Source organism: Merops nubicus, unplaced genomic scaffold, assembly GCF_000691845.1.
Source record: "Merops nubicus isolate BGI_N331 unplaced genomic scaffold, ASM69184v1 scaffold4181, whole genome shotgun sequence".
Lineage (NCBI taxonomy): Eukaryota > Metazoa > Chordata > Aves > Coraciiformes > Meropidae > Merops > Merops nubicus.
Window position 1 is genome coordinate 29151 of NW_008590135.1, and position 25551 is coordinate 54701.

General features: G+C 36.9%; 1 protein-coding gene and 1 long non-coding RNA gene across 2 annotated transcripts in view; one reads left to right on the forward strand and one right to left on the reverse strand.

Annotated features, from left to right (window-relative positions):
• BIRC6 (baculoviral IAP repeat containing 6) overlaps window positions 1-25551 on the reverse strand; it is a gene marked incomplete at its 3' end in the record, with an annotated part of 148445 nt that overhangs the window by 29063 nt on the left and 93831 nt on the right. The window contains exons 57-64 of the mRNA XM_008949811.1: window positions 25061-25192; window positions 22901-23068; window positions 20782-20955; window positions 19204-19400; window positions 17037-17337; window positions 15148-15365; window positions 12643-12807; window positions 10488-10656 (exon numbers count right to left, since the gene is read on the reverse strand). Coding sequence (XP_008948059.1) covers window positions 10488-10656; window positions 12643-12807; window positions 15148-15365; window positions 17037-17337; window positions 19204-19400; window positions 20782-20955; window positions 22901-23068; window positions 25061-25192 — 1524 coding nt within the window. The remainder of the gene's footprint in view (window positions 1-10487; window positions 10657-12642; window positions 12808-15147; window positions 15366-17036; window positions 17338-19203; window positions 19401-20781; window positions 20956-22900; window positions 23069-25060; window positions 25193-25551) is intronic.
• LOC103782067 lies at window positions 425-3062 on the forward strand. The gene is made up of 2 exons (XR_608215.1): window positions 425-1160; window positions 2305-3062. It is a non-coding gene; the product is annotated as an uncharacterized LOC103782067 (long non-coding RNA).

Here is a 25551-nt window from a genome sequence, read left to right on the forward strand (position 1 = left end):
AAAAGCGAGTTCCTCCTTCCTATGAAATGAGAAGAGGAATACGTTCCTTTAAATCTGTGTTTTCATTAATTATATACTGCCATGCGTTCTCTGGGTGGCGCATAAGAAAAGGAAAAGCAAGAGAAGTAGGATTTCCCATAGAAACAACTGCCTGTCAAACAAAGCATAAAAAGACAAAAGGCAGAAACACTGTTTCAGCTTGAATGCCTTAATGTCACCATTTGTCATGCAGCACTTCCTCAGAAAACCCTGAAGTACAGTTAACTCTGCTCCTCTTTACACCGCACACTTTCTCCATTGGTACAGGATTAAAATGTGCAGGGCCTGACAATGAAACAGCAGAGCCATCGCACATTGTTATGCAACTCACTGTCTGCAAGGGTGGCTCGTAGCTCCTTCTTTATTCAGCAAGTGCCAAGTGCATGTTTAATCAATGTCACAGCTCACCACAGTGTGCAACTAAAGCCACTGTCATTCCTCTCTTCAGATTTGCCTGGCTAAGTTATGCAATGCTCCGAAGAATACCTTGGAATTCTTTCCAGAGGCTCTGAATGCAGGTGTGTGACAGCGTTCACACTGTTGCCAGTAAAGCAGACTTCTTTTCATCTTTTTTCAGGCTGGACTAAAATTACATAGTGTGACTGCACGTAGGGCGCTGCATTTGGAATTACAGCATGTCAACGTGAGAAAGCCTCTTCAGACGGCTGCCACAGAGAGTAAATCACAGGCTGGGTTTTGCAGAAGTCTTAATAAATAACTAAGTATAACTGAATAAAACCAAGAGCTGTTTGCTTTTTTTTTTTTTTTTCAAGACAAAACCGAACAGCATGCATTTTGTTGCTCTGCCTCCTCTAAGGAAAAAAATCCTCAATTTTCATGAGAATTAGTCAACAGTGAGGATCATTACCAGAAAGGGGTTTACTGTTTTTTGACAACACTTGCTTTAGTGGATTACTGAGAAAGAAGGCCAGTCATTTGGAAGATTCTGTAACATTATTATCCTCACCGATAAACTTCTTCATCACGGAACCGTTCATGCTCCTATCTGGTCTGTCTGAGTGAGGAGAGCAGCCCCTTCATGAAGATAAAAGCCTGGTTTGCCACTGAATCGACAAGTAAGAAGCATGTCTGATGACATTTTATTCCTGATGCAATGTAGGGTAAGAAAAATCTTTTTTTTTTTTTTTTTTACCTTTCTGTGAGATCTGCTCTGAGCCGATGGCTTTAATTAGACTCACAGCAGAAATATGTTTATCTCCAATGATTAAAGATGTATGCCAGGAGAGAAAAATGCTATTGCGCTATAAAATGCTACTGCAAGTGTTCAGTAAATTGGGGTTATCTGAATGAGTAGAAATCTCAATCAAATTTTGGTTTAAGGTTAGAAATTCCTGATCAATAAGGCTAAAGCAGCAGAGTAGGTTACATATAGTGTCAACATCTCTGCCACCAATTAATGTAATTTTACAGGAAATATGTTTCTAGAGGATATTTGACTGCAAACTAAGAGTACAAGAGCAGCTAAGTAATAGAGATGACCTGTCAACCCCACTTTCGCAACAAAAAAGTAATAAATCATACATGCATCTGTAAATAGCTATCTGAAATCCTTATACTGCATAGAATTTTGTTACTATAAAAGAACTACTGGTCCTCTGGCATACTGCAATAATAAGCACATATAATGATAAGAACAACCACTTTTATATTTGAAAAGAGACATTTTCTGGTAATTGTTTACTGTGGCACGGATGTCCAAAAGCTGGATCTATTTAACTAGTAAAAGGGTAAGATCTCACCTGCAATTGCTTGCTTTGGGCTCGCTGGTCAAAAAAAAAAAGGCTGTGGTACTGTATTAAGGAGGCATATTTTCCATGTTTGAAAAGAGGAGACATGAATATTTTCAACTGGTTTTGTACAGTGACAGTTAAATATTTAACAACAGCTGAAAATTCACGTGAACAGTCCAGGCATTTCAGAGCATTTGACAATGCCCACGTACCTGCTTTTATCAATTTGATGTTTCATAAGGAAACACATTAGCTGGCTAAGGAAAAATTTTAGATTTCTTTTATTATAAAACAAATTTAATTGGCTTGAAGCATCAAGCTATTTTCCAATCCTACCAAATCTGTATCTAGAGAACAATTACTTTTAACACGGTCATGTTCATACAAAAAGAAAACAACTCAATATATACAGCATTAAGAAACACTGCATAAAGAAGTACAGATTTTTTTTTAAAACAGATCAAAGCTTGCACTTTTGTCAGGCCAGATTTACCATTTGCTTTCTTTCTTCTAGCTAGCTGCCAGAATACTGGTGAAGGTATTTGCAGGAAAAATGGGGACCTCTGCCATCACAACACTGGAAGATGTAAAAAGGCAAGAGGAGAAAGAGGAAAAAGAAGAATCTATTCTAGCACTGCTTGGGATTATTGGAACTGTGCTCAATTTATTTGTTATTGTTTTTGTGTACATCTACACTACACTTTGATGACATTTTTGAACATCGATTGCACAGCACACAGTGCAGAGAACAGTGATGGTAAGAGTGATTTCTAAATTTAAAGCAAAAAAAAACCCCACTGTCTGAAAAGACTATCAAAAACATTCCAGAGCAAAGTGTCTGGCCGAGGGTGGTGTATCGATGACTGTATCTGCGAGCCCAGGTAGGGTGCTAAATTACGTAAACGAAGGCAGACAATATTCAGCTTCTCAGTGACAACAGATAAAACTCAAATAGCAGAAACAGAGATGGCACTGTTCTATTGCCAGCAAATGTGCACGACACAAGAGATGTAAGCAAATGCTGAAAACAATCAGAATACAAAAAGAGATTAATTAAATATATGACTACATATAAGCAAGCCCCATGATGCTTTCTATGGTTTTGTGCAATATGTCTCTTCATGGCTGAGACCAGAAAACAGACAAAAGGGTTTTATTTTTAGATCAATAATTTAGGCTTGGAATTTACACTCATGTATAGTAAGTGTGGAAACAGAAACACTGTTATACCAAAAATTGTGATATTATTAATAAAATTTTAACGATTGACTATATTCTGCAGCATTTTTGTTAGTCTTGTGGAAAGCTGAAAAAGGTTAGATTTTATTGCTTTTACTGAATCTGTATTTAAAATCATCATGCTATAAAGACGATGTGCTTTTTCTAATTAAAAATCCTTTTAAGTCATGTGAAAAAATACAGAAGTTTCAGTACTTCTTTTAAGAAATGTTAATAATTACAGTGATACACTAATAAATACTCTCCAAAGAAAAATCACCTCAAGTTACATTTCCTATATTGCCATTTTTAGAATGCGTTTAATGTAAGTCAAATAGAACTTTTTATGTTTTCATCCTGATGCTTATTTTCAAGTAAAATAAAACGTCACACAAGGATTCACGGTGTTGCGTGAAAACCAGGTTTAATAACCTTTGTCCAGAAAAGGGTACTCTTCTCTTTCTGGACCAGGTCCTGAAGACATTTTCTCTATTTGTACCATTTATAATTAAGGCCCACAATAGGAAACTTTTATGCATACCTCATGGAACATGTAATTAGACTGCTGAAATTGATGAAACTATTTCTATGTTTTAAACTAGACCTGTGTATGGCTTTGAATGAGATCCAAAGCTGCAGACAGTCTGAGACCACAGAGGTTTCTGTATACACTAATATATCTCACATCTATCTTCTAATACAAAAGCTACTCTTGAGAGTTTAGAATTAAAAACACAAAAAGGCAATACTGATTTTAATAAATACTGTACTTAGTATTACATGTGCCACAGAGGAACAATGGAGGAGCTGCATTTCTGAGACACAGCTTGGTTCCTTCCAGGTTGCAATGTTACATCTCAGTCTTTCCACAAAATGACAAGCAAAGAAACACATCCCTTCTATAGGTGATAGCTTATTACTGTACAGAACTTCGTAACTGCTAAACCAACTGCGCCTTTGGAAGTCACTTTGAAACAGGCACATGTATAAAATAAGGTCAGCGATCTAGAAAAGAATGAATTTGGCAGTGATGTTTCAGTCAGTTGCAGAAACTATGCTGTAACACTGATATATGGACAAATGAAGTGGAAGATGGTATATTCTGGTTTTGTGCCTCTAAGTCAATACTGGCTCCATCAGAAGAAATGATAAACAGCGCTGAGGCTGCACTGAAAGGAAGCATGTGCAGACAAGAACATTTATTTACTATCCACAATCTACAGCAAGTCTCTAGTATTGTACACTCATTTTCAGTATACAAAACATCAAAGCATTGTGTAAAACTAAACTGCGTTCTAGAGGAATTATGCAGGTATTCATGTTTATTTAAGACTATAGCACCGATACAGTATTAATTTTTTCAATGTACTTCATATATCTACACACTTATTGGATATTTTTGCATTAATCTCATAATACTGAGGTATTTGAGATGGGTCTTAAAATGACAAGTTACAAGAACCTGACAATTGAACAGAGTTATGAAATTCAGGTAGAAATTACTGCTGTTTATTTTGGTCCTCAAGTTATTTAAATGTGTCAGTTCTGTGAAATAAATAAACAGTTTTATTTCATGTCATTTCAGTGCACAGCTCTCTTCTCGAAATTGTGAATCAACCAGTACTTCAGCACTGGAGTAAGATACTGCACCTTTTTTTGTAAGCATTTCAACAGCAAAACTGATAAAAAGCAATACCAAAGTTATAATTAAATGTGACAAAGGTTCAGCATCATTCTTTTGCCAATGAATGAGTTCATTAACATTAATGAAAACTAGTGGAATTTTCATTTTGTTAATCATAACTGGTCTACCTAAACTGCCACTGTACTTCTAATCTCATGTACAGCAAAAGGCTTTGACCCTTTGAAGAAAGTCACAGGGTAATATTATAATTAAAAGGTGCCCTGGCATACAAGTTATATTTTGTTTTAAAACAGAAGCCAATATCCTCTCATAGCAGGTAATATTTGCACTCTATAGTTATGCAGACCTAAGTCTTAAATTTTAGTTTAAGGAGCTCCATTATACAGCTCTGGTGCTTCCATGTTCAATCCAATATATGCATTAGAACCTCAAAAAGAAAAAAAATTATGTTAACAGCCACTACCTCTTTTTAGACAGAAAAAAGTCAACAGTCTAGGGAAAAGCAGAATTTCATGTTGACTGAACATCTACTCCGCAGTGCTCTGTTCACACCTTCAGCAATGGATGAATAAAGATGTAGAACTCTTAGCTGAGTGAGCTCAGTGTATCAGCTTCAGAGATCCCTAAGAGTGCACAAGTGTCCTGAAGTACTCTGCCCACTCAGTCCAGTGGAACTGGATGACTTTGCAAGAAGTAAACCAACACCATGAAATGCCTTGAGAATAACTATGATTAGTAGAAAATAAATACTCTAACTTCAGCAGGCAATCTAAGGTAGTACCAATTCTGAGGTAAGAAGGTGAGATCTGAAAAGTATGACTTTAGTGGACTCAGCAAACAAAGGTATATCAAAAGAGGCAGAAAAAAGAAATCAGAACATTCACCTTCAACAGCCTTGTCCCTAGTATTTACTAAATACAGATCACAATGAGGCATTTGGCAGCAGGATAAAGCAGCACAATTGTTAACGAATCCACAAGTCCAGGGTGCAACAGTCCTTGGTAAATATGAAAGGTACATTCAAAGCAAACATTGGACTCTGATGAAGTGGAAGATGCTGGTCAGTAAACACAATCCTTTTAGCAAAGCCCTCACACAGAAATGCATAATCTCTTCTCAGCAGTCAAAACCCATGGAAGACCAAGCTGATCTAACATCACAAGTTATGCTGACCACTTCACGTGGAGTCTGTCCAGAGAAGAAAGTGAGGTAAGAGAACTAAGAGAGGAACATGCAAGAAAATCCTAGCTGAATCAAAGTATCACCTGCATCCTGTAAGCCGGGGAACTCAAGCAAAGAGAAATCAGGCAGAATTCTGCACCTTATTAGGAGGTCTGTCTTTCAAGGAGGAAGTGATAGCAAACCTCCCTCACTCTTTGGCTTTAAGCAAGATTAAGTCATCTTAGGGCTTGCTAAATACTAGTTTAGGGATGAACCAGTACAACTATATTTTTAAGCAAAAAGAGTCTACTTAATATTGTGGTATCACTGCTAAATCCCCACCTCATTGAGCTTTGTACTGTCCAAGCCTGTAAGAAAACATAGTCCCTGTCCTAAAAGTCACTTGATTTTCCTTCTCTTTCATGATTCCCTTCCACTGCCTTCTCTCTACAAACTGTGCTACAAAGACTACTATTGCTACTGTCTTCTTCTCTCCAACTTGTAAATACTAGACTGTATTAGTCTTCATAAACCTTGATCCATCAATGAAGTAACTCCTACTTTTATCAGCAAAATCTAGACCTTCACAACAGCCAGTAAGTGTAAACTTTCTGGTTGTGCATTTTGTTCAAGGAGGGAAGTGTTTGCTACTTTAGAAAGTTTCCAACCGCAGTAATTCTTTCAAAATGAAATGCTCTGTATACAAGGCAACAGTGAAAAGGTTTTCCATGACAGCTTTTAGGGTGAAACGTGCATAAAGGCATGGTAATGAAGCCATGGTAGATATTTACATGGTAGATATTACAAGTTAAGAATGTCATCAATTTTACAGCTGTAAACACGAATGAAGTCCTTAGGAGTACACACAAGTGCAATAATAAAATCTCACCATGCTACAAAGAGAAACATTTGTAAAATGAAAGATAATAAAAGCCACAGTAATGCCATAACAAGATATGAAACAAACACAAGAAAAAATTATCAAGAAACAGGGTGAAGATTACAGCAGCTATGCTCCTTGTGACTAGAGCTGTGATCTATCCTGCATAATTAGGAAAGTCCTTCATAGACAGATAAACCTTCCTTCTCTAAAAGAAAAAAGCTATTATGGAAATTAATGAAAGTGGTCAGTTTATAGTTTTCAAGGACTTCACAATCACCTTGCTCCGATGCAGATGAAGCTGCAGAATGTGTTACAGCAATCTGGTTTGTAACAGTCTGCTTCAAGGTGAAGTTTCTAAAAGATTAAATGTTATGTGAGGAGTCCTTATCTGGTCCATATTCCTTTTATGTAGAACAACCTAGTCATGTATCTTTTGGGCAAATTAAGCAGAGATGGCAAAACATATTTAAGCAACAAAAGATGTGGATAAATTTTTAACTGTGACATAAGCTAATTTTATATTCTGATAATGGAATTGTTCAAGAATTTTGCCAGAACAACTTTACAAGCAGAATATATCATACCTGGAGCTACCTGAACATGTGTAAATGAAATATTACAAAACTCTCATCAACATCAAACCAGTTAATACCTATAGTAACTATCTATATCTAAACCTCCAGCAAAAGGGTAACCTTCAATTGGTCCCACCAGCATTCACCCAAGTCTGAGAAAGTTACGGAGCTGCTGCAAATTGCTATTTTCCATCAGCATTGTGCTGAGCACACCTTGTTCCTGCTGGGGTGCCAGAACCCAGGAACACACTATTAACATTCTGTATGCAGCATCCTAATTTCTCAGTCCAGCATGTTACAGGAAGAATATGGTTACCTGCTTCTTCCACATTAAAGTACACAGCAGAAGGTACACTGGTTTGAAAATTAGAATACCATGTACAGGAGTGTTACTACTAGTGCTGTTCCCTTTGGTATTCCCTCTGGGTGGGCCTTCAGCCCTACTGGAGAAGAGATACATATTCAAGACAGAGAAGCCTGAAATTAGATCAGGTCTAACAGGAAAAACTCAAATCTGTTCTACTACACTGCATTGGTCTTTGAGACATTAAAATAAAGACATACATACACACACAAAAAAAGTCACTTCCACATTTCATTGACCCATAGGATACCAGGCTGAAAGAGACCTCAAGGATCATCTGGTCCAACATTTCTTGTCAAAAGCACATTTGAACTGTTTCAGCTATAAACGAGCGTAAGTTACTTTTTCAGTCTTACAAGCATGGTACCAGAGCTTCACGTGGCTCGAGCTTCTCAGCCTCTGTACCTTGCAACAGCCAGGCTCTCTGTCAGCTGTATCTCCTGACACTCTGTTCGTGACACTGAGAGCCCCAGCGTCACCTGTAACTCACACCCATTAATATGAGAATTACCTGTCTGCTTCTGAACTAAGCAGTAATTACTGCATTGGAATTATGCCTGGCTATCATTAAGACAAATTGTTTTCAGGGACTCGTTTCAAACTAAACGCATCTGACTCAAACATTCATGAAGACTTTCCAGAAGTCACCCTTTTTGCACATTTCCCTCTCATACTGATGTCTTTGAAAATGTAGTAGGCTAAGTTTCACTGACAGAAGCCTGCAATTTTTAAATTTATTTATTTTAAATCCAGAATATTGTTACTTATAGCTTTATATATAGACTTCTGAACAAATGCAGCAGGAAACATTCCAAACTACCACTTGGATCAAAGCATAACAACCTTCAGATTTTACAGTTCTAAATTCCAATAGAAATAACCTCATCCTTTGTGCATTTATAATCGGGAAAATATGTAACAGCTTTTTGCTGAAAAGCAAGGTTTTACTTCGCTTTAATACAGTTTAGCTGCTACATTAAGAACTGCACATCCATTTTGGAAAAAGCAGGAAATATCAGCTTTGTTCACTCTTTACTAATTGTTAATTCATAAGCACAATGTTTCAACATTCCCTGCCAACCACAAATAACAGTGTTCCAGCAGTGGGAAGCATACCTAAAAGGAATATTTCTCACTGAAACTTTGCCTTTTACTTTGGGAAAATACGTAGTCCCTGAAAGCCAAACTAGTCTGAACTTGCCACCAGCCACATATCTCTTCTATCAGCATCTGACTGTTCTCTCTGTTACACAGACAGATATGTTTTATATTGAAAACAGCATAATCCAATTTCCACAGCAGTGATCCATCAATAGCTTAAAAGCAACAGCTTCATCCTTTAGATAATACAGCATTTTTGCTGGGTCTCTCAGTGACCTTTCCTTTCTACCTCAATGAAGCAGAATTTATGAATATCTGTTAGAAAGATTTTTTTTAATTTATAATTTCCTTTATTGTTTTACATTATAGCTTCATAAGCCTGGTGTACAAGCTACATAGTTCGTTTTCCTTCTTGTAATATGTGCAAAATAGAAACAACAAATTCATTGCAAGATGATGGAGAGGTATCAAACTGTGGACTGGTAAGTGAAACGACTTCATGTTTTTATTTTTACTACAAGGCCCCAGTAGACTTTTTGAACTACTTCCAGTCCATCATACAAGATTATGTAATGCCCCAGTTTTTACAGATTAAAAGAACCACATTCTTGTTTTAGGCCTATGTGGATTTGTAAATACTTTAGACATGGATGACTTCTTTTACCTTGGAGATAAAATATACTGTGTAATTTAACAAGAAACTATGACATTGTTTCAAGAAATTCACATCACCACACCCTACCCAACTGGCATCCAAGAGAACTGCAGTAATGTGACAAGACATTTATCAGTTACTCCAAAAACAGGGCAGGCAAAAATAGGTCAAAACCCAAATTATTTGAATTTGGAACAATTCCTTCTGCCACTTAAGGATTAAATCCTTGTTTACAAACAAAATAACTGAACAAAAAATTAACCTAAGGCTCAAGCACTGTTTAGGCTCAAGCCTAAAAACTTCCGGCTGACAGTTATCTGAAAAACAAATCACGCTTATCAATGGCTTCATACTAAAGCCTGTCATCTGATGAGACAGAACATAAATCACAAACACAATCTGCTGGTTTTGCCATTAGTTCCTCACAGGCATTTGCATAACTCATACTGCTTGACACTACCTTGGACAACTTAAATGTTTTCCACAGCAAGGTACAACACACTGGATGAAAACTATCAAAACTTTTTAAATTATGCATAGAAATGTGATGAAAACATGCAACTCAATTGTTCTTCCTTTAAAAAAAAACCCAACAATTTCATTGTTCCTACGTATTTGAAATATTTTGCAGTTTTGATAAGAGGCTTATTTTTTGTATTTTCTAAATCAAGCAGAAAAAGCTCTGGCAAAGTATGCCCTAGTACATGCAACATTTACCAACTTCAGGCATATACTTGCTCAATTATCTCACAAAATTAACATTCATACAAGAACATGAATCTTGCTATGAAGACAAAATACTCTCCATATAACTTCTGTAGAAGAATCAAAATGTAAACACTATTTTCCTGTTAATTTCAACCATTTAAGAATTAGATTTCTAATTTATGAAAACAACAAAATTTAAACTCTTACAAGCGAGTTATTTTAATGAACACTACCCTTTTGTTTTAAGGCTCAAGCAAATGTTCCATTAGTACAGATCTGAATTGGGAAATTGTACTGAAACTAGTCAGAGCTACCTGTTTGTTATATAAAAACTTATTTGACAGAAGTAAGCCAACTATGGTTTAGAAGGAGATAACGGCACGCTACCTGAATCGTTGCGGAGGTATGATGACATGGCTGGGATGAGGCAAGACTGACTGAGCAACTCCAGGAGAACAGATGGAAGAGCACTGCTGTTTTGTCCTCTCCCCTCATGGCTAGTTTGGGTCTCTCCATTTGGTGTACTCCCTGCAGGATTTATGTAACTGGCAAGAACCTGAAATACACAAAAATATTTAATCAAAACTGATTTATTTTAGGCAAAAGAAGTTTGACTTTCTTCCCTTAAGGGCAACACTGCAATACTTCACTAGCTATTTTGCTAATTCGATACTGGTATTTATTCCAGTAGTCCCAAAAATGTCTCAGAAGAAATTCTATACAGTTCTTAGATCATGATTCCAACTTCAGCTAATGATAAAATTAAATAACTGTTACAATTCAGAATAACTCCAAGAGATCAGTTAGAATGTATTTTGATAAACCTGCTGGAATTACTTCAGTTTGCCAGTTCACACCACTGAGATATGCAGCTGCTCAGTCCCATTCACTTTAGAACACCAATTAGCAACAAAAGATTTTTTTGTTTTTTAAACTGAAAATGTTTCAAAAATCTTTCTGAGGTCCTTTTGGATGGGAAGTCAGGGTTTACAGATGAATCAACAACTTGAAGTGAACATGACAATTACTTGGAACAACCACTTGTGAGCACAGCTCTTGCTTCAGTAAATGAAGAGCAGCCATCCCCTCAGTGAGGGTGAAGAATCACCTCACAGGTGCCCACCTGCTCCTCCCAAGGGAAGTACTGGCTGAGCTGACAGTCCACATATTCTAATGCACTTCCATGGGTCTGATTTGTGCAATTGTACTCCAATTAATTTCAAGGCTTGAAAGTCTGTATTATTAGAAGTCTCAGGGGCTCTATTCACACTTTTAGCCTCTTCTCCTTTCATTCTCCCTCTTGGCTCTAACCCCATTCCCATAGTATTTTGGTGTGGCATCTTATCTGGACTCCATAAAAAAGAATTTTTCTAAACAAGAGAAGGAACTAAGGAAAGTCTGCTGTACAACTGACTGACATCTTTAGAAAACTGCTGAAGGGTTTTTTCCATATTCCTCCAATTGTTGACTGCCAAAAGCAAATGCCTCCTTACCTCATGACTTATCACAGTTATAGTTAATCCTCTGCATGGCATAATAGAGAATACTGCCTAGAAGCTTGGCCAAGAGCTTGGCCTGAATTACTATTCAGGTGATTTTCCTCTTTCTTGCTTAAGAAAATTGTTTCAGATTTTATTTGTTTTTCTTTTGCAAGGGACATGATACTTGTACCTTGTAATCTACAGTGACTGAAATAACTAATTACATCAAAATGGTATCTTCATCAGTCAGGGCACAGGTATTTTCAGAATTTCATCTCCCTTCTGCTCTGCCCCAGCAGTGAGGTTAGCTAATGCATTTGCACTGACAGGTCTGTAAACAAATTTTTTGATGACTAGATAGGATCTCATTTTTCACTACACTGACCTAAAATAAAAGGGGTACGTTACATCTCACAATGGACTGAAAAGCGTAATTATTGCAGATTTTCCTTTCCTTAGCAAGAGGCATTTGGAAGGCATCAGAGTTTTACTAAGATCTAGATGTTTACTGGTAATTTACTACTGTCATTTAATTGACATACTCATGATTTCATAGAATGTCTGAGTGAGATTTTATTATATTGGCATAAAACATTCATGGACACCAGTAACACCTACAGGCATTGCCTTAAGCCAGAGCAAACATAAGCGTGAAATTACTATGTAAAACTATGAGGCACACAGAACAAAATGCCTCTTCCCAGATCATCCTCCTTTAATGGAGAGTCTTTGACTAAATTCAGTGACATCGACAGAGGTACGTGACAGGTCCAGGGGAGTACACTGGAATGCCTCTTGGTTCCCTGTCTATTCAGAACCATCACCCAGGCTTACCCATGCAGGTCGTCTTTATGTAGCAGCCTAGTGATAATTGAAAATAGCCTCACTCATGATATCATCTGTACCATTTTTCATTCAGACAGGTGGTTGTAAACGACTTTCTGCCCAAAATAACATAATTAGTCTGCTATATGACTGAAAAAAAACACAAACTCCGTTTTTGCTTTCCAGTCCTAATGTTTCAAATGCTGATCAGTAATCACGCTTTCATTAATACACACCTGTAGAAGGCAGGTCACGTGCTCTTCTTCTAGCCGTTGCTTAGTCAAAGCTTGTTCAACATCCCATCCTGAAGCTGTGGAGCCTGTTCCAAAGCCTGTACCCTTGGCCCAGTACAATTGCTGTTCTTCTGTTGATGCACTGTTGTGTGTACTTGACACCTGTGGCTAAGGTGAAAAAAGGTCACAATTATTTCACACTTTTCATCTGAAGAATTCTGTCTTTAGAAAGACTTCATTCTGTAAAAGAATGTGATCCCAATTTATTAACTTTAGAAAGATATCACCAGGATCCACTGCAATTCAAAGCTTTAGAAAGGAAAGACTCTGCCACAGAGTTCTAGTACATGTCAGCACTAGATTGTTGCAAGTCATTCTTCAATTTCACTAGGACTGTAAACCCATTTTTGTTCTCCTCTAGGATACTACCAGTGCTTAAATGATGAAAGGTATTAAAATTCTCCTGAATAGATAACATGCTAAAAATCACAGCTCTGCAATTATTGATGTTTAACAGCTAGTCAAGTTTAATAACATAACTAGATGAAGGGGATAGGAGTAGAAATGTTATCAAAAGCACACAACTGAAATGTTAGGATGTGCAAATCATGTTCTGATTTTGAATAAGTGTTCCAAAATCGCAAGAGGTGTAGGTTACACGTATAGGTCTAACACATGATCTCTGGGTCACTGAAACACACTATTCTGTCTCCAGAGAAGAGGAGGGAAACTATCTGGTCCTTAAAATGTTCTGAGAGAGCAGTTTTCCAAAGGTGCTCGTACTGCTTTTTCCAACAGTCTGCCTTATTGCATTTTACTAACATGGTGCCAATATTCTATTGTTTAGCCCTTACGAAACTATTTAAACAGTTAATTTGAAAGTTTGCCAGATCTTTAATGAAAAGGATGCAGAACAAAACTCTGATAAGTACTTCTAAACTAAGGCTTTCCTAATTATATATTTAGCATCCTAAACAATCGATCTTGTTTTCCAAACTTGCTACTTTCATTAGTTACCAGTGACAATTAGCCTTACTGGGAACCAGGTCACATGAGTACATGCCCAACTTTAATTTGTAATATTTGATTAACAGTTCCAAAAAGTTTCATTTTCTGTTCAGATCTTCTTCAATGACATTAAGATTATACTTGGAGGAAAAGAACGTATGAACAGACTGCAACACTAAAAAAAGTTATCACCCGTGAAGTACTACACTGACAGTAATCTAGAATCACTATTTAACTTTTACAGTAGGAATGGGATATATCTCGGTGACGAAATAGCTATGTGGTTATTCTCATGTAGATATTATTCATTACATCACTCATGAACATATTGTGCCTTTAACACTCAAGGGGACTATCATGAACAGACTTAAAGCACTTAAGGGAAAGCCTGGCCCCAGAAAAATAAGTGTTGGTGCAACCCTGATGAACCTCTAGTTTGAAATTACTATCTATAGATATGAATTATGAGAAAGCAAGCTGTTTAAGGGGTCATGGTAGAACAGAAGCAAAGATAAGAATTAGCGGTTGCCCTTTCCCTCCAAAAGCCACAAAATGCTAAGGCATTAACGTGTCAGCAGCCTGATACCCCATCAGAAACAGAATATCTCATCTTCCCTTTAAATTTGACTAGCCATTAAAATGAATTATTCTCAGGTACAGCTGAATCTCTTCTTTGCTCAATGCCTCATCAGTATCAGAGCTATTAAAGTATGGACAGCCCTGTATTTTGCTGTCTATTTGCCCTATTTTGTTGCTGCTTATCCATATTTAGCCACCAGGAACATATGCAAGTCCCTGCCATAACAATGCTAAAGAGGGCAAGTCATTAATTTTTTTTAAACACCTGTGTAGACAATAGGTATGTTATGAAGAAATGGCAACTCATAATCCTAAAAAATCAGGGGATACCATATTCTGAATATGTGGTGGTATAATATGGGAAGTACCTTGAAAACGTTTAATGCTGAAGATTCACTTGTGATGTTGAACACTATGGAAAAAATTTTTGTCTTTAGAACTCATTTTCCCATCAGTAAACAGGGTATTAAAAAAAAAATAAACCACTGTATTCATTCATTTATTTTCAGAACTCATTTACATGTGTGAAGCAGTTAAGATGAAATAATTTTCAGCCAGTAGAGTTTAGATGATGAATGCTAAATAAGGTAATGAGGTCATGCTATCTAATGAGGATTAAAGACCCACCTCCATTGAGCATTATACCTCTCGTGCACTGAAAAAGAAAGCCCTGTAAAAGAAACTGATTATACCTTAATGCCTCATGACAAGCCCTCTTTGTTGGTTAAACTGCATGATTACTAGGTTTATTCGCAACACGCGAGGACAGTTACTTAATCACTTCCTAATTATTTTTGTCCTTCATTCAAACGCCAACTCTGCAGAAATTAAGACTGCAATTAAAGCAATGAGATTATTTTCCTTTTCACAGCTAAAACTCCTACTGCTTCTCGGTGGAAAGTATTCTGCTGCTGAACTCACCTCTGCCTGGTTGGGACTGGAGCTGGGCACTCTTGGGGCGTGGTGGCTGAGCGCAGAGAGACAGGCGAGGATGAGGTGGATGGCCCCGATCTCCAGCGCCATGCGCCGCAGCAGGACCCCGTCGTCAGTGGTCAGCGGCGTCGCGCTGAACAAGCTGCGCAGCACGTGGAAGGGCAGGGTCGGGAGCACGTTTGCTGAAGGGGACTGCAGGATATGACCTAGGTTGAAGGAGAAAAACATCAAACCTACATTGTCTTCCAAGAGTTCAGTACAGTCTGTTAATCTCTGACGTAGTTTATAAACAACATATACAGAAATCTAACTAAGGAGTTAAGTATTCATATATAGTAAGCTATCTAGTATTATGTTTCTCTTCACAAAAAACTTACAGCAGGAGAAGAGTGTAGAAGAAAGAATGTTTCTTTATTTCCCTTGCAGACTGAGTTACGATCCAAAGTTATAAAATCTGAGTCATCATTTCCAGGGAGAAAGCCTAGTTTGTAAATAATAGTGAACATACTTCTGTATTGGACCAAAATTCATGTTGTATTTCTGAATGAAGAAAACAAAGGTGCTTTGGACTGATTTTTTAAATTCACTTTTTTTTTTGTAAAACATTCCAACTACAGCAAGTAAAAGAATGCACGTGGTTAAATAGCAGCTCAGCTGACAGGGAGCTGCAGATTATCATGACGTAGGATTTTTTTTTTCATATTCACGTGCCTAAATTGGGAATTAAGTCACTGACAGAATCCAACCTGTGATTCTATTTCAAATTAATACACTGTGAAATGCTAACATCTTACTATTAAAGAAGAACAAACCCAAACCCAAATTTTAAGGGTTTGAGTTGGTATCTTTACTAAAAATAAGAGGAAAAAAAAAAATTGTTTGCAGTAGCACGGGACTGGAATCACTTAAGGACATAAAAATCTGAAGGCCTGCATAGAGTTCCTCAGTTAATTACTACTCCAATTAGGTGGGAGTAAGCAGTCAGACAAAATTATTATTCTTGTCTACTGCCCTGTACCTAAATACAAGAGAAATAAAGAGGTAAACAGAAGGGAGAGTGAATGAGTTTACTTAGTTTCTCAGTAGGTCTTTATGAGCTACACGTTGCCCACCACTCTACAGGCTGCTAAATAGAGGCTAACTTCAGTTGATTGCTGCATAGAAAAAAAAAAAAAAGCATTCTTTTCAAAACTGTAACAAAAGGAAATGTCTTAAAAGTACTAAAACATCTTTCAGATACACTCTTCTAGATGTTTCAAAACACTAAGAAATACAAATATTAGAACTGTGTGCAGAATTCCAGGTTTGACTGCAAAGACACTGACTACAAATGGTCCCTTGGCTCATCTGTTCATTCATTGAGGAATACCCCACTTCTCCCCCTGAACTCACATCATTAAAACAGAGCTTCTGCTCAGCTAATTTGATCACTGTGACCTTTAGATCTTTCTCTCCTTTTCTAAAACAGTTTTATTCAACAGTTTGCTCTACATATACGATAACTATGCTCTCTGATCCTTATTATTCTGGATTTAGTTGCAGAATTATATGACATTTGGTCCATTAGTTGCACATACTCAAGCTACTCAATGTCCTGTCTGAATGCACCATCACCTTGACAGTGTCACTGTAAGTTTTATCAGCAGTTATATTACAATTACTGACATCTAGATAATAACACTCAGATATTGATGATTATGACAAAACTTTGCCAGAATTAGTTTAATACTTAGAGACAACAAGCTACCAAAGATGCTAGCAACACAGTTCTGCACAAACCAATCTTAACTTCCTGCTAAAAGCATTACAGTGTAAATAAATTAAGTAAAATGATCTAGCTGTGGTCTAGAAAGAAACATAGTAATTGCAGCACATACTTCCTTCACCATCATCTGTAACTCCCAACACCAATCTCAACAGACACTGAGCATGTTTCCGTTCTTTTAGCAGCACCTCAGCATAGCCCGGGAGACGAAGGAATAAACCAAAGGCAGCCAGAGAATGGGCGGGAATGGGAGACATTGTCTGCACTGTTGACTTGATGGGTGGAGGTTCTGCAGTGATTGTTTCTGGTGCTTCATACACCAGTTCCCCCGACTGTTCAATGGTGACCCATTCAAACTGATCACTGTCCTTCTGCTTTTCCTGCGTGGTCGATGTAACCACTGGAGTGCTCACCTTAACCAAAAAAAACCCCCAACAAATATTTTAGTAGTTATTCAGTTAATCACCTAGGCAAAATTTTTATTATGGTTAGGATCTACAGGACATATAATCTCAATGTAGGACACCATTAAAATGTCACATAAAATACACTGCCACTTACAGACACGGGGATCAGGCTAAGTGGCTAAAAAAGGCATGCATGTTGCATTTTCAACACGGTTTTAGAAAGTCCCACTTACACACGAAAACAACTGTATTTTGCCAGCCTAAACCCCTCCCCTGAAATGCGTAGCTTAAAAACTAAAGGAGACAAATTACATTGAAAAACAATACAAAGATTAGTTTATGTAATAGCCCTTTTATTTTTAACCTTAAGCACTGAATGCGAACTCAAAGGTTTCAGGCTTTTATGCCATTCAGATGAACTGATGTAATCATATTTAAATTTTACTATTTATTCTCAGACTGATCTAAACTGGCAAAGATTGATCTCAAAAACACTTGCAGAATTTGTTCAGAATACCAAATTCCTACTTAAAAGTCAAAGCCATGTTTAGCTGCATTTATTCCAATCATTTACACATTAAGGAAATCAGGGACTTTGAGACATATAAAAGTAAAATTAAAGAATGGGGAGTCTCGAGAATTCATCAGTCTTCACTCTGAATCATCTAGAAGTTATTGTATTTAATTTGTTTTTATGGATCACAGAATTCTCATTTAGTATTTAAATCCAAAGTTGTATCTCAAGATAAAAAAACTGAAAAGAAAGTAACTTCCCAGGGCTACAGAAAAAGAAGGGGAAAAAAAGGGATAAAATTTCACATGGTCATAAGCTGCCTGTGTTGCAGAATTCTACGATTCAGTTTTCTTCAACACACGGTACAGGTCATCTCTCCTGGATTTCAAAATACAGTAATTGTCTGTCTGAACACATTTCCTTAACTTTTAATTTTTGAACCAGCTTGACACTAGACCTCTGAACATCTCTGCAGAACTATTTACAAAGGATTCACACTAACTATCCAGTCTCACTACAAGGCTCCCTGTTCCTGACATAGCTTTGCAGTCAGGGTAGCAACAACACTCTTAATTAATGATTAATTTAGCTTCAAAGGGCATAAATATTCACAATCTTTCCTGTTGGGAGTATCAGCCAAAAAATTAAAAAATATAACCCAAGCAGAATTTGAATAATTCACAGGCTATTTTTTCCCTTTTTAATAAAGATGGTGTACCAAGAACACCGGCCAAAGGAGTGATCTCACTCTAATGCCACTACTGACACTTCTGAAATGCCTATCAGTGCCTCTAGAGAAATTCTATACGTAATTATAATAAGTATACAATTAAATAACTTATGTATTATTTATCACATAATTTTATTTTGGCTATATTATTTATGAATAGAAATATAATTAAATTTATACCTTATTTATTAACTATAATACATCTGAAATTAAATTATATAATCTGCTTTGAGACCTGAATTTCACTTAACCAGAAAAAAACCTCTGAGGGTACATTTACATGAGCAATTAAATGATAAGCAAGTATGGCTGTATAGTACATCAGCAACTTTATGTTACTGCACCTTCCAAGATATTTTAGAATTAACAGAAGCAAAGGCAAGCAGCAGCACTGAATTCATGCATTTGTTCCACAAGGACATGGCTACTCAAGCAGCCTGTAACGTATAGGGAAGCAGGATGTATAGCTGGACTGGGCTGCGGAGTTACTTCACCTATTTTAAAGCAGCTTCTCACATAGGAGATATCAAACTGAAGCAAAGAGAAATATAAGGAAAATATTGTCCTTAAGCAAACCAACCAACCAACCACTCTTTATAAGTTTTCCTACTCTGATTCTTTCACTCACTTGCTGAATTACGTCCGGGTAAAGCATTGGGAGTCTCTCTGCAATAAGGGCCAATCCCCCCATTCCTGCAAAAACTTGCAGTGGAGACTGAATGGGACAGGTCTCAAGAAGTGATTCATCTAGAACTGCATCCATACACTCATCTCCAGGACTGATGGCTTCATCCTCAGGGCAAGGTCCCAGTAAATCTGCATGCTCTACAAAACCACAGAGGTAAGAGAAACAAAAACATGATCATCCATATTGTATTTGTTTCTTCATCCTCACTTAAAAGTGGACTTTAAAAGTATCGGTTAGTTCTTAAAGAAAACCTGAGTCAAGAACCAGAAATGAATGAGTACAAGAATATCAAAACAATAAAAGAAGTATTTGTAGTACCTTTTTAAAATAAATAAAAAAAGGATTTGTATTACCTAGTGATGGCAGATACATGTAATAACTTGGGATTTTTTGTAGTTATATGTTAATTATTATAATTTTATGCTTTATTGAAATTCTATTTATGCCTTCAATGTTTTATTAACTTTGGAGGTAGGTCACATCTAGGAGATACAAGTAAGTTTTGTTACTCTCCAGTACAGAGTTTATAGCTGAAGAAAGGAAAGATAATCAGCAAAACAAAACAAAATTATTTGAATGAGAAAGGCCTCTCAACAGTGTGAGAGACCTGTGTATCCAGCCATTACATGGAGTTAGGATATAGCATAGACCAGATGGCAAGAAAATATATTTTTTCTTTAAACACTTCATTCTATTTCTTATTTTTTCTAGAATAAGACTGATCTATCAAGTGAGCAGATTTTAATAGAAGCCCCTGTCTTAAAATAGCTGAATGATTAATTTCATAATTCTATGCTGTGTCAGCAGGCCAGTGATCAGCAGATCACCTTAGTTTAATGTCAAGTTCCCACTCCTCTAAGTCCTCCCCTAAAGGAACGATATGATTTTTGATATTTCAAAACATATTCCTGGGATACAGCTCCTCCCCCTTGTCACTTCTCAACACTATGAGTAAGTATATAAAAAAGTGATTAGAAAAAAACAGTAGCAAGAAACATCATGTTAGAAAAGTTAAAAACAATGTCTTTAAAAGCTAGTTACAAGACCTGCTTAAATGGGCTTGAAAAAACTTTCCATTTTCAAATAAGTGTTTAGGTACCCCAGTTACCACAACAAAAAAATTCCATAGGCTTCTGCAACTTGTATGCAAGTTCAAACAGTTCCTGTATTACTTGATCTGCCACAATTATGAGCACAAACACGTCCTAGAGAGAACTGCTATATGTCAGGAAATAAAACACACTATCTATACAATTAGATAATCATATCATATACAGCACTACAACAAGGAAAGAAAAGTGAAACCAGAACAATCATATTGGTACATTTTATATATACAATCTAAAGACGAGAAATGAATTTGTTCTTTATCAGGGAGTTTAGTACTTGTAGAGAATGACTCTGGAAAATCATTCAAGAGAACACAGAAAACTGCTGATTCTTACCAAGAAAATCAAAACTGTATTTGTCCAAAATGAAAGCAAAAAAGGAATATACCATAAAAGTAAGAACACTCACCTTTTTCTGTGTGCAGACGTTTAAATGAGTCCGTTTTCGATAAGCTTGGATCTGAGATGACTTTGGAACCAAGCTTAACTGTCAGGTCTATTGATCGGTACCCTTGAGGGAGTTTACGGTCATAGAGCAGAGTCAGAAGCTGAGCGAGTGTCATTTCGGCTGGTAACGGTTGACCTAAACAACAATGGCATTGAGTCAGAGGGAAAAATTATGATAGGGTTATTTTAACATACATGTCCAGGTGCTGTTCATTACTTGTACCACAGATGCCAAGTAGACTAAGTACTATCTGGCTCCAAACCAAGGCCTTCGTTTTACCATTTGTTCTCTTGGGAAAAGGGGCCCCATCAATCTGGAACCAACCATCAAAGAACTATGCCAGCATTCACTGAGGCAGCTCTGTGCTGAGAGCACAAGCACTTGGCTTATTTAACAAATGGCTAAGGCCATAATTTGATATGCATTTTAAGTGGGTACTGCCTGTCTCCTACTATCCAACCCCACCCCTGCATCACTCTTGAAATTGTGGTGGCATAAAGGTGTGTGACTACAGGGTAAAATGGCTGAAGTGGAAAAAAGTAGAGAACGAGGACACCTGCAATTCTCTTTCAGTCCCATTAGTCCCAAGAACAACTCACTACTCTAGTCTCAGTACACAACTCAGCAAGAAAAAATGAATGTCACTGCCAGGAATACTTTTCTCAGCAGCAATGTAGACTTGAAATGCACAGGCAATACAGCCCACACTGATTAATCAAATCAAGATTTTGGCCACTCTGTTGTTTACAAAGAGTATGTTTCTTCCCTGAAAATACAAGTTACTCTTGAGGCAGAACAATTTTTCCTGATGACAAGTAGACTTACACATGAAGTGAAATGTTTAACATGTAACGCACTTAGCATACACACTTCATCTTGACTGTTCTTAATCAGGTAACACAAGTTCCAGGAAGGTCTTTAGTAACAACCTGTTTCTTCAGTGGAAGATGGTGACTTAAGAAATGAAAATTCAAAATGTCTTGCCATTGTGCAAGTAAAGAAGTTTTCTGCTCTTTTTTTCAGCATTGATTCTGCTTTCCATGGCTGCTTCTTTTGTAACAATTGGCTGTTGCACACAATATGTGATCAACCAGATAACAAGTACAGAATGGTCTACGTTATCAGTAGACAGTCAGCCTTCACCAGGTAGAAACTGAAAACAGGCACTAAGTTTTGATATCCTCCCCAAAATAGCGGCTTTACCTATCATAAAGGATAAGTATACGATCCAGGTATTTTTTTCTAAGTATATGATCCAGATATTTTTTATCCAGAATAACTGCCAGAGGACAGCATCAAAGCCAGTTCCAAATTTCAGTTTTTACTGAGTGAAAATGACTTGGATTAGAACTTCACCACTTAATTCCATTAGCTGGTTCCTTGTTTTTAATACTATAAAACAGATAAGAAGCTCTTCGGCACAATATTAAAGTTTTCACCCATGTTCCTATCCTTTATCCCTCATCTGAGGTTAAGAATTCCAGTCACACCAATCTCTCTCTATAGAGAGGTATCTCTCTATGCTTCAACTACAACATTCCTACTAGCTTTGTCCAGACAGCTGGTAAAATATAACTATCTGCTATATGTAAAACATGACTACTTGCTTAAGACACATTGCTTTTGAAAATACCAGTATTATGGAATAAAAGAATACTCCTGAACTGGCAAATCCACCTCCCAAAAAGCAATGCAAGCTGGCTGCCCACTCAGCACATGAAATACCAGAGAACAAATACCAGTTCAAGTCTACCTTGCAGGTGAAAAAAAATGTCAGTCACCTTAAAAATCCACTCCTCTTATTTCTGAGTGAAAGAGGAAATGGTTTTGAGGTTTTGTTTAAGAACAAGGACATAATTTCAAGGAAGATGAGCATTACTGTTATTTTTGTCAGGCTGCTATGACCTTACAATGCTCCACTTCCACTTTAATACTGTTACCAACCCAGAAGTGCTCTATGCTTCAAGATGCTCAACAGAAAGATAAAGATGTGCATTAGCATTAGAACTACTTTCTGATGATTTATCAGCCACTGAAAAAGACAATAATTTGGAATTTTAAAACAAGGTATTAAAGTTACCTGGTAGAAGTTTATGGTACAGATGGAATACTGGAACACTAATGGTCTTGCTGGAAGATTCTCCACCCGAGGAAGAGGTACCTACTTTATCTGCCATAACTCTTCCTCGCCTTGATGGTGGACGTGGAGGGGTGGATGAAACAGCTCTTTTTGACTGAGATTTCAAACCTAGCAAAGAAGTAAAAGTTCAAAGTCATTGTAGCATTTAATAACTTCAGTTAGCCAAGATGCAGTGCACTCAGTACACTGTCATTGAAGAATGACAACAAAATAGCTAAATTTTCCTGCACTGGCTTATTAAATATCAGAACAACATTCATATATAATATATATTTGGATATGATCCCGGTATTTTTATAGTTACAAAGCAGCACATCCTCCTGAGCCTCAAATATAAACCAAACTGTTACTGAGCTAGATCATCCATACAAAAGACAAAAGCTATTCTGATCCTGCTCTTAATCTTACAGAGCTTGTCTAGCAATAGGCCTTACAAAAAAAAAAAGTAAGGTTTTTTTTTTCAACTGAAAGCAAGAAAGGCAAAAATTACTGAACTGACAGACATTTCAGCACAGACAATAGATAGCAACTACTCATCTGGCCTGCAAAGACGACTTCAGCTGCAATACTGACAGTACCATGTGATGAAAGGTGTCTTTAAAAATGCTTTTAATGCTGCCTAGGTCAAAACATTTAAAGTAAGCACTACAGAAAAACTAAAAGGAAGAATAGGTGTGTAATAGCTTACTGAGCTTATACAGCAGGACTGCCATATTTTGTGACAGCTTAGGCTGACTACAGGTACAGTGAAATTATACTGCCATCATGTACTCTTCTGTGTAGGTGACAGACCAAGTGAAAAAGCCAGTGGATCAAGATACAAAGACACATACAACTGCTGCCTTACTATCACCCAAGAGCAGCTGCAAAACTTAAAACACCCATACAGAATCTCAGTATAACAAACTACCTTGTCTCAGAAGATCAGGTTCCAAATACCATCCCTACTCTCTGTTAATTTTACTAATAGGGAACAAGTTAAATACTGTCTGCATGAGGCTTTGAGGACACTAAAAAGCTCCCAGAACACAGGAAGAGATAAAGATTCAAGACTGGAAAATTATCTTTTTTTCTTCATAGATTCTTTATTCATGTTTAAACTCTTCACTTGGACCTCTTAATACTTTAGATACTACCAAAACATCTTTACTCAGTTTAAGTGGGAACTACTGCAAATGTCTTTCCAGATAAAGATGCTGTAATTAATGTAACCTGCGCTGCTTTAAGTATATAACAAGATCCATGAAATAGTTTCCCTATTCAACACTTGAGTCTAGAGTTATATCTACATCTAAAAACCTGAAATAAAAAGCTTAAGAAATATTTGTGCCAGAAGTCAAAGGAAATCAGCATCTCTTCTTCATGCTTCATGAAGTGTAAATGAAATTGAGGTACCTCAATGAAGGCAGTAAGCTAGATAGAAGAGTAGTCTGAAGTTCATTAATCTGTCTTGCACACACCAGAATTTCAAACTGAAAGACTAATCATCTCTACAGCCATCATATGAACTGTAATTTTTTTGTATCACCACAAAATTACTAAACTCAACCTATAACGTCCATAGCAATTTTGGAGCAAAAGGGTTCACATGAATGATTTCAGAAGAATCTTCACATTGCTTTTTAGAAGGTGAACGCTTTGGAAGAAAATCCTGTATTTGTGGTTTTCAATTGGAACAACATGGTTTTATGCTTAAATCTTCATGTGACAGTTTTTAGGAGAGTACCACCAGTACATGCAAAGTACATGGATCCTCTTACTTCCAAAGCACACTGTAGGAATAGAGGTGCTTAAACTCTGGTGCACCAGCCACTGCAAAAAAGGTAGAGCTAGTAATTCCTGTAAAATGCACTCACAACAGCATCCACAACATATAACTGACACACACGTTTAGGTACAAAGTTGTCAAAGTATATAAACCATTAGAAGCAGCAGTTCTACCAGGAACCCATCTTTGCTGCCTAACAGCCAGTCAGATAACAATTTACAATTTTTCTAAACATAATTAGTATTACAAAGAATTGTTGGTATAAATCTCACACACATGCACTTTTAACAGGAGAAAGATCACTTTTCAGAAGGTAGAAGAAAAAGACATACCAGAAGCAACAACAACACTATAATTGTCCTGAAATCCATTTTCTGCTTTAACTTTTTCTTTCTCTTCATAGTTCTTTTTTTCTTTATCTTCTTTCTGTTCATTAATTAGCTTAGCTGTAATACTGGGTGTATCTATGCAGGGGAGGGGAGAGAGAAAAAGAAATTTCAAGATAACACGTTGATTTTATTACACTTTCTAGGCTATTAACAAGGCTATTTGCAACTGTTTTAGTGGCTTAGAGTTTTATCCCAGGCAGCAATAGCCTTGTAAATACCTATGAATTAAAATAGCATGATAATTCTGATCTCCTCCTCCCCTCTCCCCAATGTATCCTCTGACATTAAAACCATAACAGTTTAAAACCATCACCTGATGAGTCAAGTGTACTCTTGTTAAAACACCACTGCAATCAAACAGAAATGAAATTATGCAAAAAAACATGTTCCCCCCCCAACTCACAAACCAAACCGAAACACCAGAAAACACATGA